Below are 18287 nucleotides of genomic sequence, written 5' to 3'. Positions count from 1 at the left end.
GATGGTTGGTAGAATCCATCTATACTGTAGGTCAGTAAATAATATCAGTACATACCCTGCATCCATTAAACACATAAGCCAGTTCATCAGCTCCAAGTTCCACTTCAGGTCGCACATCAGGTCGAGCCCATCCGACTCTCATTTCTCCTGTTGTGACGGCCTCAAACTCAAAATACCATTTCCCAGATTTCACAGCGTAGGACTTCTCGGCACGGAAGATGCGCATTCTTTCAGCCCGAGGCTTTGTTACTCCCTGAGCCGCTGGAGAAATAAGGAATAGCATGAGATATAAGAAATGTGTTACGTGATCACAAAACTTCATCTTTAATTCATAAGAGCATTGCAACATTTTGTTCCGGATTTAAGAACTTTTACAGTTTCGGGGTAATAGTAGACATCACAAAAAATAAAAACCCGATGGCACTTACTGGTCTCCTGGTCAGGGGGTTCAATATTGTATCCATATCCAATAAGAGTGCGTACAGCCTCGCAAAGGCTGTCTCTATTGGTTTTCTTGGTCTTTTCATCTAGCAGACTGTATGGCACGAGGCGAGGGTTCCTCTTGTTCTTGATGTCCTGCAAAGTAATTTAGCATTTCTTTATTCAAATCCAGAAAAAATTGCTATAGATGTCACAACTGCTTGTAGTAATGAGCCACTGTTCCAACCGTCTCCCGTTACACAACCATGCTTGGCTCTGCATCTCAGATAGGGACTTATATCTTCTGAGAACAAAAAGATTGTCATCCACCATGCCTGATCCTATTCTTCCCCAAGTTACAAGGCTCTGTACAAATGAAATGATTTGCCTGTTCTGCCAATATAGGTGGGCTCGGCCAACATTAAATAGAGTTTAGCCAACAGTGATCTAGTGTTGTCCAAAAAAATAGGAATGACCCGCTCATTTACAATTGGGCAGCTAGGTTTTTTTTCCTAAATCCCATAATTGGCATAAGGATGTCTCTTCTCCATGTTGTAATTTCCCTGAACAAGACTTGTGAGGCCATGTTAACAGCAAAGAATGATAGATTTCAGCTTCGAAGCTCATAGAATTGTGAACGAAGCTCAAAACTATGATGCATGTAATTAAGGACCACGACAAAACATTTTACACATAAAATTACATTTTAAGGATGTAAAGAGAGAACTTTGGTTGAAAGAATAATGCAGTGAATAAAATATTTTTAGATATGGGCTCAGACTGGTTAATTTTTTTTAAGTAATGCCATCACCAATCCCACACAGACCTTCCATTCTGACACTTACCAAGACCTTGTTGGCTTATATCTAGGTACACTGCAATAGTCTAGATACACTGCAATTCTGGAGATGCCAGCTCAGTCAGCCAATAACTAGCAGCAGTGGTGGCCCTACTGGCCATTAGGATGAGCGGACATTTTTTCCAAAACTTTGTCGATGGGATCATCAAACCAACTAATGTGTATGGGATCCTCTCGAGAGATGACGTCAAAGGAGAGAAGGATCTGGCCTCTTGAATTTCAATTGCAGATCCTTTTACTCCGTGCAGAGTTAAACCAGACTCCTCTGACAGCAGCTCTCATTTAGAGAATACAGGAATGCTCACACCCTTGTGTACTGGGGGAGTCGAGAGAAATAGCTGTTGGCCAAAAGATCGCTCATCAGACAGATGTCTAATGTGTATGGGAGCAAAGAACTAGAAGAGTGGGTCAATAGGTTTTGAGTTACTAATGTTCTAGTAAAATCATGAAACAGATTTCCAAAACCCAATAATTGTAGCATAAGGCACAACAAGTAAAAATACCCAAAAGATAAAAATGATTTATAAAGAGTGGGTCTGAGCCTCCATACTTGTATTATGCTATATGTCCATCCTTGTTGCACTCGGTCTCTCGCCCAGACATTGTGACCATTTTCTGCTAGTTTGTCCACCAAGGTGTTTTGCGCTGGTGTTAACTTGACGTGGGACAGATCGAGGGGAGCAGGTTTATATCCATTGGACATCATGTATCTAGAGGAGCAAACAATTAAAGATTACTTTGGCTTGATTACGTCAGGTCAACATATTGGTCGCTCATGTTATGACTTTCCAAACACTTACGTTTTGGGAAGTTTTATCTTCTTCAGGTTTTCTTCTGCCTTTTCATCGGCCATGCCCACATGGCATCCTAGAGCTAGGAGGGTCCTATATGAGTGAACATGAAGCAACTTAGTATTTAGTTTAATAGCAAATTATAAATGATAGATAAATACATAAAGCTCTATTGGGAAGCAGAGTCTTGTCCCATGCACATGTCTCTGGCTTCTAACAACTTCAATGGGTCTCCAAACCATCACGTAAATGCCCATGTATGCCCATAATTCATCCATCAAAGTCATCCAAAAAATCTAGAAATTAATGAGACATAAAAGTAAGGAAATCCTATTGATCCTACACTAATTAAATGCTTACTTCAAAGTTTCTCCAGACATCAGCAAGTTGTAATTTCTCTCTGGCTCCGGCAGACTATGGAAGTCAAGGAGACATGGATGTAATCTCTTGTTGTCATCCCGAATCTAAAAAAAATATATATATATGCAAAATAAAAAAGTTGCCTCCTTATTTGGCAGGAATGTGAGTATTTATGAAAATGGAGCTAATATTTGGAAGCTAGTGACATCACTTCAGAACATAAAGGGACACTCACCGGCCCATAGGTCCATCCCTGTTCAATTCTTGTGAGGGCCCAAAGTTCATGGATGTTTTCTGCCAACTTTTCACGAATTCGTTCCAGGTGAGGAGGAAGGACAATCTAGAAAAAGAGGTAAGGGAAATTAAATTAGCATAATGTACATAGAGTAGTACCGGACATAGCAGGTTTGTTTTTTTTTTCCCAGGACGTCATATATGATGGAACCCAACCAAATCACTTTCCCTATATCGGAATCCACAGGACCACACTACTACTTTTTAGGAGCACTTGTTACTTTTTTGGGGGGATACTTAAGGGGCATTATTACTATTTATGGATTAATACTTTTTCGAAGGGACACTTTGTGGATAATATTATTAGATAATAGGGCAATATTACTTGGAAAGTCTGACATTATGACTTTATAAAGGTGACCTTTGGACACTTACGTTTTGGAGGCAATTATAGCAATGACCCAAAGATTTCCGAAGTACAGCATACAGTACAGTAATAGGGACAATGAGGCACATAATTAGGGGGATCAGTTGGATTCGGGTGTTTGTGTAGTTTGGGAATAGATGGGGATGGGAATATGATAGGTGAAATGTGTTCGTGGTACAAGCATAGCAGTCAATTTGTGACTGCTGAAAGAAGTAGTCTTGATGGCAGTTTGGGCTAAATGGAAAAGATTGTAAAAGTGAATAACTCCAATCAGAAAAGACTGCACCTGTGATAACTGTTTTTTAGAACTGGTGTCTAACACTATATGGTCACTGTATGGCTGCATTATCCCCTATGGAGATGCCTCCATAGTTGTACATGGTTTATTTCCCTCCATCTCTTTTTGCCAAACCCTCAGTTACAGTAATATAGATTAAACAGATTCATATTGCATGTCTTGCTCCTACCTGTATAGTGTCCACCGGGCAAGGAACAAACGAGGTGTGGGAAAGGGATTTGGTGGGGCCAAGAAGATTACGAATATCTTGAAAGTCATGTTTGTATTCTTTGATGGGCTCCGCACGCATACGATCCCGAGGCAGGAGAGCTTCATAAACTGGAGCATAGCCAGGAGGCGGAAGGAACTTATAATCACCGTGTCGGCCCCCCAAAAGAAAGCGTATTCTGCACAAGGAAGACACGGGTGAAGTCTTATTCACGTTAAAGAGACAATACTCATCTCATTAGGCACCACACTTACTTGACTCCAGCAGAGAAGCTAACAGCTGGGAAGAAGAGTCCATCCAAATTGAAGTTCTCAAACATACCCTGAACTGGGTGCCCATTGAAACGGAATGAGATGCTGGGAACCGTCAAGTCCAGACAACAGCTGACCACATCATCTGCGGCCAGCAAATGCTGGTTGTGTGAGGCCACAGGTCGGCAAATTCGACCTAGGAAAATAAAGCATCATTCAGTCCATTTGTCAAATTCTTTGCCAATTCCACTAGTTAACGAGTAAACTCTCCACAGTACTGCACCACCCTATATCTCCTTCTCATCTCTGTCCACCACCCGACCATACTCTAATCTACCCCATAATCTAAACCTGCCATGCTCATCTCTAAGTCTTCTCTCATGCTGTACCAATTCTCTGGAACGTGCTACCAGAGGCAATCAGATTCTTGCCCAACATCTTCAGTTCTAAAACATCTCTAAAAATGCAAATAACCTTCATAACCCATTTGGCATCTTTACATGATTACTAGACTTCATATAAAACCTCCATAGTGCATTAGATAAAGCAACAAACTTTGGAGTTTACCTGACCAAAGGTGAAGCCCATCAAATGCAAAGGAATACAGATCATCACCCACTCCGTTGGCTCCCCAGCCTTCGCCTGCACCAGGGTAAGGACTGTAGCCTTCAGTCAGTGCCCAGCCAACACGCAGATGTGTGGACTCAGCAGTTACAAAAGGCTCCACGTGATCCACAATGACTTCAAAATACCACTTTTTGAACTGTGTGGATCCTTCACAGGTTCCCAGGAAGACATTAGGTCTCATGCTGCAGTATAAAAAGAAATTTGGCAATAATGCATACAGATCCTTAAGTATTAGAAAAAAAGTCATAAGTATTTAAACTACATACCTGGTGACATAGTTGACCATCCTGGTCTGAAGAAGAAGATCTCTTCGGGGAAGAAGGTTCTCAGTGATTAGATTCTGGTTGGATCTAACAGCTACTCCATTACACACACAGAGAGAGCAGAGGACATCCAGAACCTAGAGGTATGGTGAATGGACAAGTCAACAGAGCGGACTACCCAAATTGTTAACAGGTATACTCATCGGTTGACAAGATTTACACGTACCTTGTGGTTTCGTCCATGTTTATCCAACAGAGAAATAATGGACTTGATATGATTTTCCTTAATTATGTTCAAAACTTCAGGGCTTTCAATCAGAACGCAGTACAAAACTTCCAAAATCCCTGCAATATTAAATTATCTCCTGCTAAGATCCAATTCTCAGTAAATTGATTGTCTCAGAATTGCACCTTGGTGCTTCTTGGGCCAAGTGCAAAATCTGTATCTGATCTCACATCTTATGGGTTTGAAAGACCTATGGGGTTAAAAGACCTTTGGGCATCAAGTCATTAATGTGACTGTAATCTATGCACCCCCTGGTATTACACCCCTGGATTAATTCTAAGTATTTTTTTTTAGAATTTTTTTAACCTGAATGATGATATACAGTAAATATCCAACTGGTGCCGGTGTGTTGGTAAATGTATGGGACGTCATCGATCTCACACTATACATTGGGTTGGGGTATTATAACGAGTCATTGGGCTTTCCCAGTAGGCTGAGCTGTAGTGTATTGCCCGTAAGAGGTCTACTAAAATATTTAGAGGGGCGACAAACTCAGGTGCATACGTAGACTCATGGGCAGCTGCAGTCACCCAGAATGAGGCACCAGGGAACTGCCAGGAATGTCATCGTTACCTGATGAGGCTTCCAGTCGATCCAGTTTGCTGACCACCCAGTCCAAGTTACTGGAGAACAAGGCGCAGTTGGAACGGTTTCCTCTAATAAGTGCAGCTGAAGGACAAAAACAAGGACACGGTGAAAATGTAGTAGTTCTACAAAGAAATAGTCAAAAGTTTACTGAGCCTCAATGATATAAAAGGAAGCAGTAGAAATAGAGAATATGTTCCAAGCCAAATAGCAATAAAAGGAAGGAAACCTTTTGGACTGGTAAGGACCATAGTTGAAGTCTCTGGGAGTGAAAAGTGGCCTGGAGGCACAGTCCTGGATTTTATCGGACCATGGGTGTAGACAGTGGTCTAAAGACAGGGTCTAAGTGGAAGACTGCTTATAGTGTGTCTATGTGAAGATGACCCGGAGTGTGGTCTTAATTGAGAATGCAACTCTTGGAATTAATAGTAAAATACATAAAACAATGGATCTACAAATTTATGCAACTTTTAATGAAGGCAAAATCAAAATGGGTAAAGTAGTTTCCAAAACTGGACCCACATTGATCTGTTTGGAAAAACACATTGCCTGACAGATTTCTAGGAAAAAACTATAATTTTCAGCTATAAAGCTATAATTTATGGTTTAGCCTCATAGGTTATGCATATTAAGTGTATATACATGACACAGACAAAATTATAGAGACATCTCCTCATTACACCTACAGGAACTTTTATGACCTCCCATGCTAAATCCACCAGCATTGATATGTAATTTTCCCACTTTGCAGCTATAGCAGATTCCAGTTCTCTAGCAAGACTTTCTACAAGATTTTGAAGGTGTGTGGGAATTTTTACTCATTCACCCCCAAAAACTTTTCTGAGGTCAGACACTGATTGTGAATGAAGGGTAATGCTCACAATCTACAGGGTGGGCCATTTATATGGATACACCTAAATTATATGGGAACGGTTGGTGATATCAACTTCCTGCTTGTGGCACATTAGTATATGGGAGGGGGAAAGCTTTTCAAGATGGGTGGTGACCATGGCGGTCATTTTGAAGAAGGCCATTTTGGATCCAACTTCATAAATGGCCCACCCAGGTGTATCCATATAAATGGCCCACCCTGTATATCCAAAAAGTGTTGGGTTGGGGTGAGGTCCAGGCTTTCTGGAGCCGATCATGTTCTTCCACACCAAACTCCACTCAACCATGCTTTACGATACTCCATATGATGCATCTTTGCCTATTTAGGGTAGGATATAGCATTTATATTGCACTATGGGAGATTATTGATTAAGTGTAACTAGGACACTTAGTATATGGTTATTGTCATCCCTGTTTGTGTCTTGTTACTTATATGTCATTTTCCAATACCTTTTTTCAGGAGTAAGGAGCTGGATGCTATATACCGGGGGAGAGGGGACAGATATTATACAATGGGGGCGAGGGGTTGGATGTTATACACTGAGGGCGAGGGGCCAGATGTCATACTCCCGGGGGTGCAAGGGGCTTCAGGTGGTACTCCGGATCTCAATGAAGCTGGATTTTATAGGAAGGGTGTGAGGGGCCAGATGTTATACACAGGAGGTGAGGGGCTTAATGTAAAAACGTTAGACTTAAGAATAATTATAATATAAATCAAAGGGCATCTAGCTGTCATGATTCCTCCATGCATATGCAGCGCCCCAGAGTCCTGGTCGTTGCAGTACTGTGGCTCCGCCGCTAAGGGGGGCTATGGTACGTCTGATGGCACTGAAGGAGTTCATCTGACCAGGTATCACAGACACCAATACATTTCACAGTCTGGCCTCCAGGGGGAGCTAAGGGTTCTATTTATTAGGCCACTCCTCACAGTCTGGTAAAACTGGGGGTTAGGCAGGAAGTTAGACAGAAAGCTGACTGGGTTGGAACCAGGCAACACCTTGTGGCAGAGGGTGTTGTAGGGGAAGATTTGGAGGGGTCCCTGTCAGGGGTGGGATCCTGACAGAGGCCTAGCAACCAGAGAGAACGTTACGGGACCGCGCCTGCACGATATAGCGGCGGTACCCCAAGAAAGGATAAGAAGCGAGGTTTATTGTGCTGAGTGAGAAACGAGATCAACGCAACAAGGAGAATATCAGTAGGAGGCAACATCCTATTGAGGCGCATAACCGGTGGCCGGAACGCCGAGGAAGTATAGAGCTCCAAGCCAAACTTCGAACCTACGGCAGGACAGTCAGTTACAGGCGGGCTGTCTCACCCAGACCCAGGAAGACACAGGGGGGTAACAACAGGAGTGGGGCAACGCAAGAGTCCCGGAAGAACTCCGAGCCTCCCGTCATACGGGTGCGTCCTAACCGTAAGATCAGGGGGACGTAGAGGGAGAACATCAGATCGAGTTGTGAGGGAACACGAGAAACAGACACAACAGTTGTGGGGTACTATCCCGTAAGCACAGCAGGGGAGGACCACAACACAAGCGCAGGAAGGTAGGCACAGATTTCCACCTGCAAAGGGAACTCTGGAGGTGCCATCGGACCGGCCGGACTTGCGCAGCCCTGTTAACCGTATTCCAGATTGAGGACTCAGAAGCCTTCAGTAAAGAGGTAAAGAGACTGCAACCTGGTGTCCTCGTTATTGACCGCGACCGGCACTACACCGCACCATAACATCAGCACCATACCACCACCTTTCATTGTGCGCCCCTCAGCAGGGTCACGGACCGGGTCTAGCCACCGTGACAACCCCAGAGCAGAGACTCAGAGGCCCGGTACCGGGTACCCCTCGGCCCTGCGACAGTGGGGGCACTACACATAGAGTGATTGTTTTTCTGTCGTATGGAAACTAGGTCATATTGAGTTGTCAGTGTTTTAATTGACAGCTTGGATGTCTAACTTTGTGATGGGTGTGCAAAGCTGTCGGTGCCTTGATTAACAGCTTGGCTCTCCAATCTGGGACTGGGAGGTGCAGGACTTTCTCCAGGTGTTCTCTGTTCTTGAGATTACCCAGTCTATTTAACTGAGCTGTCTGCCCCTGATCCCTGCCAGACGTAGTTTGTGCCTCCTGGTGAATGTTTGCCTGATTCTGTTTTTTCTGAGTTCTGATCTTCCGCTGCCTAAACATTGAACAGTGTTCTGACTATCCCTTTTGTTTTGTTCTTTTGCCTTTATCCGCTATCTCTTGGTATTTTGACCCTGGACCATGACCTGACTTACGCCTTTGTCTTTTCCCTTGGTTTTTTGCTACTTACCCTGGAACATCTGACTTTTCTGCCTCAGGGTCTGCATCACACCAACTACTTTGCCACGACCATGAGCTAAGGTCTATAGGATGTAGCAATGTGCCAAAGCCTTTCCCCACCTCTTACATTACTGTACATACCTAGCAGTTCATAAAGTAGGTTCACTATCTCTTTCCAGGCTTCGCCAGCCTCCTCTCCAGCAAATTCTGCAAAGTGGGCAGCTGTGCTGTATACATTGAGACGGTCTATACAGTCCAAGACCAGGGAGATTATTCCCTGAAAAAGAAAGAAAAATAGATAAATAGTAAATCCATTGCAACAAATGGTGACCGGGTAACCGCATCCCTTGTAGCCATCTCCTTTCCTACCTTATGAGTGGTAGGCAGGAGAGGGATACGAGAGGCGGATAACAGTGAAGAACCAGACTGTACTCATCCTCTCATTATACCGTATATAAAACAGAGGGAAATTTTAAATGAAGACTATTTGGCCTCAGGTGAACACCCACCTCTTCTTGGAAGAGATTTTGACGGTTCTTGAGAGACCGTAGCTTGGTCTGCTTCTCCTCATGTTGCAATTCTTCCTCTGGGTGTTGGAAGTAGCCGATCAGATCTTGCAAGGTTAAAATAACCATATCGATAGGCAATGTCACCGGTTTAGAAGGCTTATTCTTTCCACTCAAACTGTCCAGACCCCTGAAAATAAAGAAGCGACATTGTCCCCAAAAAATTATTTATATATATAGAGAGAGAGAGAGAGAGAGACACACACACTGCTTAACACTGAAATTGCAACACCAAGAAAGAAAGTCATGGAATTATGGAAATCACAAGATTAATGTTACTGTTCTGCAAATGATGGAAAATGGAAATATAATTTTTCAAAGCATCTTGACTTATTTAGTCTGGACGTCACGTGCAGAAATGCCTGCACTTACATCATCGGCTGCCATTGATGAGGCTATTAATGGTTGTTTGAGGATGGTTCTGCCATGGTGACTGCACTTGGGCAAATCATCAAGATCCACTGCTGACAGCTCCTGTGTAATTGATGAACAATATATTCCCAGATGTGCTTGATGGGAGACAAGTCAGGAGACGCTGCAGGCCATGGTAGCAAAATTACTGTTATTGTGAACAGTTAAGCAAGTTGAAAATGAAATGATCTCTAAAAGACCTCAAGTTAAAGATGACACTAGTGATGAGCTAGCGTTTTTGGATATTATGTTGTCCGAGCATGCTCGGGTGTTATCCGAGTATCTCGGCTGTGCTCGAGTAATATGTTTGAGTCCCCTAACAAACAGGTAATCCCCTCATGCGTTGCGGCTGTCTAACAGCCAAAAGAAATGCAGCATCGGGGACGCGAACATATTACACGCCCAAGATACTTGGATAACACCTGAGAATATTCGGCTAACACAATATCCTTGGAGATAACTCTTGGAAATTTGTGTGCTCAGATAACTTAGACCAATGTTTCAGACCTTAATTAGCCTGTTATGGTTATGGCTTGTCCACTATCATCTTTAGTAAAGGCCAGGTGATGCAAATTTCCCAGCTTTAAAAAAAAAAAACAAAAAAACAGCCTCCTCTAACCTTGTGCCAAAAAACGGCAGCCATGGGTTCTCTTAAGGAGCTGCCTAGCACTCTGAAAATGAAAAATGGTGGAGGCCCACAAACCAGGAGGAGGCCATAAGAAGATAGCAAAGCATTTTCAAGTTGCCCTTTCCTCAGTTTGAAATTTAATTAAGAAATTGCCGTTAACATGAACAGTAGAGGTCAAGATAAGGTCTGGAAGACCAATCAAAATTTCAGTGAGAGCTGCTCATTGGATTGCCTGAGAGGCAAACCAGAACCCCTGCTTGACTGCTAAAGACCTACAGAGAGATTTCGGAAACTCTGAACAGTAGAACAAAGTACAACTCCAGAGACACTTGTATCAATATGGCACTCACCAGAAGAAAACCTCTCCTGCATCCTCACCATAAAATTCAGCGTCAGAAGTATGCAATAGAACATCTAAACAAACCTGATGCATTTTGGAAACAAGTGTTGTGGACCGATGAGGTTAAAATAAAACCATTTAGCTTACATTGATCAAAGGTATGTGTGGGGAAAAGAGGCACAGAATTTCAGGAAAAGAACATCTCATCAACCATTAAGCATGGGGTGGTTCAATCATGCTTTGCGGTTGTGCTGCAGCTAATGGCACGGGGAACATTTCACAGGTAGAAGGAAGAATGGATTCAATGAAATTTCAACAAATTCCTGATGCAAACATAACACCCTCTGTAAAAAAGCTGAAGGTGAAAAATGGATGGCTTTTACAAATAGATAATGATACTAAACACAAGTCAAGATCCACAATAGACGACCTCAAAAGGCACAAACTGAAGGTTTTACACTGACCCTCACAGTCCCCTGATCTGAACATCATTGAAAATCTGTGGCTAGACCTCAAAATATCTGCGTATGCAAGACGACCCAGGAATCTCACAGAACTGGAGGAATTCTCAAAGGAAGAATGAATGAAAATCCCTCAAACAATAACTGAAAAACTCTTTTCTGGCTAAAAAAAGCATTTACAAGCTGTGATACTTGCAAAAGGGGGTGCTATTAGAAACTAACCATGCAGGGTGCCCAAACTTTTGCGTCAGGACATTGTTGTCTTTTTGTAATTTTTAAAATGTAGAAAATTACAATATTTTTTTTGCCTAAAATGCAAAGGAAAAGTATCATCTTTAACTTTAGGCTTTTAAGCAACTTGAAGATGAAATGATCTCTTAAGACTTAAGAGATCATTTCATCTTCAAGTTGCTTAAAAGCCTAAAGTTAAAGATGATACTTTTCCTTTGCATTTTAGGCAAAAAAAATATTGTCATTTTCTACATTTTAAAAATTCACAGTGTACTAGACGATAGTCTAGACTAGAGTCTAGAGTGTTCACAATAGCAGCAATGGGTGCCTAAACTTTTCATTCTTGGTGTTGGAATTTCTACAGAAAGCTGTCTGGAGGACATGGAGATCTATATACAACAATGGACTCACTTTATGAACACGTTAAACAGTCCGGCGGTGCTGTAGATCATTCTTGCAGCTTGAGACTCTTCCCTTTGGGAACGTGACAGGGACAAAGCGTCATCCATATGACCTTCTTGGTGCAAGATCGCCTTAAGGTGGCAATGAGAAAAAAAAAGTATTAGGGAAGGAGAGTTGGCAATTAAAAAAAAGCAATGAAGAAACATTAACCACTCGAATTTGAAGAACCTTTTCTATTTAAGAAAGTTACCTTGCGTTTTACAGGACCCAGGCGGACCACTTTAGAATCGGCAGCACCATAAGTGAGCCACAGAGCGCTCTGGACGTGCTGGACAAAGCACATAGACTCTCCATATTTGATTTCAGCAGGTCCCATTCCTTCCACATCTCGCTTGGGTGCAACATCCAACTTTTCCTGTAGAAGTGTCATATAAAATATAAAGTCATTAGAAGTTATCATGCAGATTTATACAAGAAAAATCTCTCATCTTTCTTCCCTTCATGAGACTATATAATCAGAAACGACCAATTGTTTAAATCATGTTTCTATGTTAGATGTACGGTATTTTTTTGTAATTAAATGTTTGCTTCCTTTAATTGTATTTCTCTGTGTTAAAAAAGAAATCAGAAATCTTGCAAAAAAAAAAAAAGTCACTAGGTCTAGACTCAGGGAGTTGCAGGATACTCTGGTCACACGGGAGCGCACAGGACACAGATGCAAGGATTAACATTTTCATTGTTTATTGAAATCCACAACGCGTTTCGACGGAACAGCTCCGTCTTCATCAGGTGGCAGTATACAGAGAGTGGGCCTGAGTAAGTATATAAAAGAACACCAACCAATGAGATTTAAGGAGCAATTATTCGGAACACATGATTAGATGGGATCACATGATTAATTAAGATACAAGTCGCAAACGCAGTTTAAAAACATATATATCAAAAAAGGTAAAAAAGACAGGATATAGCATAATAATTATAAAAACAATAAAATGCATAAAAATGATAACAGCTGCACTTTTACCCCGTTCTCTTATTATTTTTATGCATTTTATTGTTTTTATTCTATTTTATTCTATTTGTTTTCCGTCAAAACGAGTAGTGGATTTCAATAAGCAAAGAAACTTTTAATCCTTTCATCTGTGTCCTGTGCGCTCCCATGTGACCAGAGTATCCTGCAGCTCACTGTTTATTCCTCTCCTGAGGCACCCGGCAGGAGCTGCATCGGACCTTTCTCAATCAACATCTCCCCTGACCGCCAGCTTGGCGCTCCGTCTGTCTTCTCTGTATCTATATAATACTAGACTCACACTTCCTTTTCCACACAGAATACTTTTCTTTAGTCTCATTATCATTACAGGCAGGATTACAATGACTGATAACACGTCTATACACAGAAGTTAACACTAGATCCACAATTCATAATAGGTGATGTCACAGCTCACCTCCTCCTCCTGTACAATCACAGATAACACCTCTATATCCAGCAGATAACACAGGATCCACCATTCACAATAGGTGATGTCACAGCTCACCTCCTCCTCCTGTACAATGACTGGTAACACCTCTATATACAGTAGATAACACAGGATCCACCATTGACAATAGGTGATATCACAGCTCACCTCCTCCTCTTGTACAATGACTGATAACACCTCTATATACAGTAGATAACATAGGATCCACCATTCACAATAATAATAATAATAATCTTTATTTTTATATAGCGCTAACATATTCCGCAGCGCTTTACAGGTTGCACACATTATCATCACTGTCCCTGTTGGGGCTCACAATCTAAATTCCCTATCAGTATGTCTTTGGAATGTGGGAGGAAACCGGAGTACTCGGAGGAAACCCACGCAAACACGGAGAGAACATACAAACTCTTTGCAGTGATAATAATAATAATAATAATAAGTGATGTGACAGCTCACCTCCTCCTCCTGTACAATGAATGATAACACCTCTATATACAGTAGATAGCACAGGTTCCACCAGTAACAATAGGTGATGTCACAGCTCACCTCCTCCTCTTGTGCAATGACTGATAACACCTCTATATACAGTAGATAACACAGGATCCACCATTCACAATAGGTGATATCACAGCTCACCTCCTCCTCCTGTACAATGACTGATAACACCTCTATATACAGTAGATAACACAGGATCCACAATTCACAATAGGTGATGTCACAGCTCACCTTCTCCTCCTGTGCAATGACTGATAACACCTCTATATACAGTAGATAACACAGGATCCACCATTCACAATAGGTGATATCACAGCTCACCTCCTCCTCATCTTGTACAATGACTGATAACACCTCTATATACAATAGATAACACAGGATCCTCAATTCACAATAGGTGATATCACATCTCACCTCCTCATCCTGTACAATGACTGATAACACCTCTATATACAGTAGATAACACAGGATCCACCATTCTCAATAGGTGATGTCACAGCTCACCTCCTCCTCCTTTACAATGACTGATAACACTTCTATATACAGGAGATAACACATGATCCACCATTCACAATAGGTGATGTCACAGCTCACCTCCTCCTCCTCCTGTACAATGACTGATAACACCTCTATATACAGTAGATAACACAGGTTCCACCATTATCACTAGGTGATGTCACAGCTCACCTCCTCCTCCTCCTGTACAATGACTGATAACACCTCTACATACAGTAGATAACACAGGTTCAACCATTATCACTAGGTGATGTCACAGCTCACCTCCTCCTCCTGTACAATGACTGATAACACCTCTATATACAGGAGATAACACAGGATCCACCATTCACAATAGGTGATGTCACAGCTCACCTCCTCCTCCTCCTCCTCCTGTACAATGACTGATAACACCTCTATATACAGTAGATAACACAGGATCCACCATTCACAATAGTTGATGTCACAGCTCACCTCCTCCTCCTCATGTACAATGACTGATAACACCTCTATATACTGTAGATAACACAGGATCCACTATTCTCAATAGGTGATATCACAGCTCACCCCCTCCTCCTCCTGTACAATGACTGATAACACCTCTATATACAGTAGATAACACAGGATCCACCATTCAAAATAGGTGTTATCAGTTAATGTACAGAAGAGGGAGGAGGTGAGCTGTGATATCACCTCTAAATAATGTAGATAAAACAGGATCCACCATACACAACAGATGATATCACAGCTCACCTCCTCCCCGTCTCCACTTACAATAATCTTTGCTAACTTTTTCACAAATCAGAGCATGCCTTGAAAACTTTCCTATAGAAGTCAATGAGTCAGAGCCAGTCTATTGCTGGCAGCAGGGTCTGAATTTAACTACGGTATATCCATTGCACTTCTTACAGTTACAATTTTCAACAGGCCGACACTACCTTAGAAGCCCGGAAGCAGAACGCAGTAGCCTTGGTGTTCGCTTTCTCAGAATCTACCAGTATAAGGCCCTTTTCTTCATCGCGGGCCAGGTATCTCCCTGTGGTCACATGACGCACCCGGAATGATTGTCCCCATCTCAAGTGGCTCCCGCTCCAACTGTAAGCAAATGAGTCTTATGCAGATTTTCTAATTAGCATAATTTCACAATACCAAGCAAATGCCAGTCCTCCTGGGATAATCGACTATAAAAATCGAACTTGCAAATTTACGTAACTGTTCTGTGATTATTTGTTTTAAAAATCCAAACGCTTCTGCATTGTAGGACTAAAATTAGCCAAGTGGTTTTATAATTACCTAATTCTCAAAGGCTCGAGTCTCCACAAGGAGCGTGCATGGGAGCACACAGGCCCTCCCTCATAATGGGCTATCCTGGAGATGTAAGAAAGAACAAATGAGTAACTGGATCACTGAGCACATCCTGCTGTGTAAGATATATACTTGTAGAATATGACTTACCTACGCTGCTCCTCTCCTTGGTCCGTGGATGAAATGGTCAAACATTCATCCATATGACCATGGAACAAGCGTAGAACGTCTCCACCAGTTAGGAATCCTGGTAAAAAATATATATATATATATTAGTTACATCATATATTTTCTACAATTAGATGCTATAGATTTTATGAAACTCCATTACAATGAAAATATATTGATTCTATGCTAAAAAAAAATCTATTAACCCACTGAAAATAGACTTAAAGAGGACTTTTCACTGGATATTTTAACTTAAACTGAATGTCTGCTCCAATTGCTGCTGCGCCACTGATTCTGAAACAGTTTTTCTTTTTCTTCTGTGCCCCTCCATTTCAAAGTTATGCCCACTGGAAACAAAACTGGAAATGTTCCCTTCATCCACCTGAGCGTGTACCACAAAACTTTTATGTGGGCATTTTCCTTCGCTCCTCTGACAATGACCAATCAAAACACAGCCACGCCCACAGAGAAGTTTTGTTGTACACATTTAGTTAGTTGAAGGGAAAATGTGCATCTTTATCTCTGAGGCGCATAGCTTGGGAACTGAGGGGCACAGAAAAAAAGGAAAAACTGTTGTAGAATCAGTGGAGAAGCACAAATTGGAGGAGATGCTAACCTTAAATTTAAAAATTCTGGAAATGTCCCCTTTAAGTTTTATTTTTTACGTCTTTATTTTTTATTTCGGCCTTTTGAAAGACTACAACTTTCTGTCAACATTGCTGTACTATTCACCTTACCATATAATGTACTGAAAAATGGGGAAAAGATCCAAGGGGTATGAAATGGTGGGTCATGTTTTTACAGCATGACCCAGTAACATGATTCTTCAGATCAGTACACATATGGTGATACCAAACATATATATATATATAAATATCAAAATTGGAACAGCATCTGATATTTCCACAATTGTTGTGCAGCGCTTCCCAAACCAGTGGTCCAATGGTTTCCAATAATAAGAGTAAAAAAGGAAACAGCACAAAAAAATAGAAAAAAGTGGGCTTTAATGCCTGAACGGTGTGGCAACGTTTCGGATATGGTATCCTTTTTCTGGCTTGAAAAAGGATACCATAACCGAAACGTTGCCACGCTGTTCAGGCATTAAAGCCCAATTTTCTATTTTTTTATGCTGTTTCCTTTTTTACTCTTATATATACAGTATATATATATATACATATATATATATATATATATATATATATATATATATATATATATATATATATATATATGATTTTATTTTTTTTTTCTTTACAGACAAACGCTTGGTTTGTACCACAATTTTCCAAACCCTGTAACTTTTTTATTTTTCTGTCGGCGAATATGTGTGAGGAGTTTCTACTTTTCTTGCTAAGCTATAATATTTAAAGGTAACATTTTGATAAATGCAGTGTTTTGATCGTTGATTGTTCAACCATCAAATTCCAATTTTTGAAGTTTAGCTCATCACAACAATACGTTTCAGCCACATTGTCATACTTTCTTATTAAATTACTCTTGAGAAGCAAGGTTACATACCTTCAGCTATTTCACAACCAGAGGTTATTGGATTCATGTTCCATAGAGTCTGCATGAATGACGCGTCGACCTGAAGGTCTCCACTTGCTGTGGAAAGGTGCTAATGAAAGGTGCGAAGAAATTAGGATGGATGAGCATGTCCTATAAATACTCAGATAAAATACAAAAAGTAGTGAATATGTGCAATCTGACATTAAAGAACACAGAACTTACCAGGTATCTCTCAGAGGATACACTGACTAGGATCAAATCATCACCTATTCGCACCTTCTCTCCTTCCGAACGCTGTTTGGATGCTGGATGAATGGTCCACCAACAAGCTTCCCCTATTTATGGAAAACGGTAATGCATTTCAAAATAGAGGTTAAAATGTTGGGTACAGAATGGAAAAGTAATTCACAGATTGCCAAAGGCAAATAAATCCCTAACTAAAGGACCCTAAAAATAACTTTTCTTAATCAATTTAAAATGGAAATAAGACTTAAAATTCCGCATCAGTGTGCTTATGCTGGACCAAGAGCGTACTAGTAGCAGAAATCATGAAATCATGAAATTTGTTCATAGCCCTAATCATGTCCACTGGCAGTATTCAGGGGTAAGGGATCAGGTGCGGCCGCTACCAACAACTCATCTAATCCCCCTACACATGCAAAGATAATGCTATTAAAATTGCTCCTAAAGCCTCCCCAACATGTTTCACCAGCTATATTGGCTTCCTCAGGGATTGAGGCTCACAAAATGGAAAAGTTCGACTAGCACCACCAGTACACCAGCTACCGTGTTGGTCATCATAATACAAGATTCAGAAGGTGCACAGAATGGCTGGATCATACCTGAGGCATCTTCTTGAAGACCGACATCAAAAGCCAATTTATCAGTTAGAGACCGTGAAGTAGTCAGACAGCAGAGGTACTAATAGAAAAAGAAGAAGTGTTAAACAATCGGCAGGGTCAACATTGGTTCAATAGTAAAGAGTTGGCCTGCCACGACA

At 41.3% G+C, this 18287-nt stretch overlaps 1 protein-coding gene across 2 annotated transcripts in view; it reads right to left on the bottom strand.

Annotated features, from left to right (window-relative positions):
- RYR1 (ryanodine receptor 1) overlaps positions 1-18287 on the bottom strand; it is a 188604-nt gene that overhangs the window by 118614 nt on the left and 51703 nt on the right. For both annotated transcript variants that reach the window (XM_077285752.1, XM_077285753.1), the window contains exons 6-27: positions 18130-18208; positions 17510-17622; positions 17297-17396; positions 15761-15857; positions 15599-15673; positions 15244-15400; positions 12085-12249; positions 11844-11965; positions 9305-9491; positions 8937-9072; positions 5598-5693; positions 4965-5083; positions 4742-4875; positions 4416-4657; positions 3852-4044; positions 3559-3775; positions 2666-2770; positions 2431-2534; positions 2080-2163; positions 1830-1989; positions 429-576; positions 56-261 (exon numbers count right to left, since the gene is read on the bottom strand). In XM_077285752.1, the coding sequence (XP_077141867.1) occupies positions 56-261; positions 429-576; positions 1830-1989; positions 2080-2163; positions 2431-2534; positions 2666-2770; positions 3559-3775; positions 3852-4044; positions 4416-4657; positions 4742-4875; positions 4965-5083; positions 5598-5693; positions 8937-9072; positions 9305-9491; positions 11844-11965; positions 12085-12249; positions 15244-15400; positions 15599-15673; positions 15761-15857; positions 17297-17396; positions 17510-17622; positions 18130-18208 (3039 nt within the window). The remainder of the gene's footprint in view (positions 1-55; positions 262-428; positions 577-1829; positions 1990-2079; positions 2164-2430; positions 2535-2665; positions 2771-3558; positions 3776-3851; positions 4045-4415; positions 4658-4741; positions 4876-4964; positions 5084-5597; positions 5694-8936; positions 9073-9304; positions 9492-11843; positions 11966-12084; positions 12250-15243; positions 15401-15598; positions 15674-15760; positions 15858-17296; positions 17397-17509; positions 17623-18129; positions 18209-18287) is intronic.

The sequence above is a fragment of the Ranitomeya variabilis genome, chromosome 2 (genome assembly GCF_051348905.1).
Source record: "Ranitomeya variabilis isolate aRanVar5 chromosome 2, aRanVar5.hap1, whole genome shotgun sequence".
In the NCBI taxonomy this organism is placed as follows: domain Eukaryota; kingdom Metazoa; phylum Chordata; class Amphibia; order Anura; family Dendrobatidae; genus Ranitomeya; species Ranitomeya variabilis.
The sequence above is the reverse complement of the archived record's forward strand: the minus strand, read 5'-3'. Positions and strand labels throughout refer to the sequence as shown.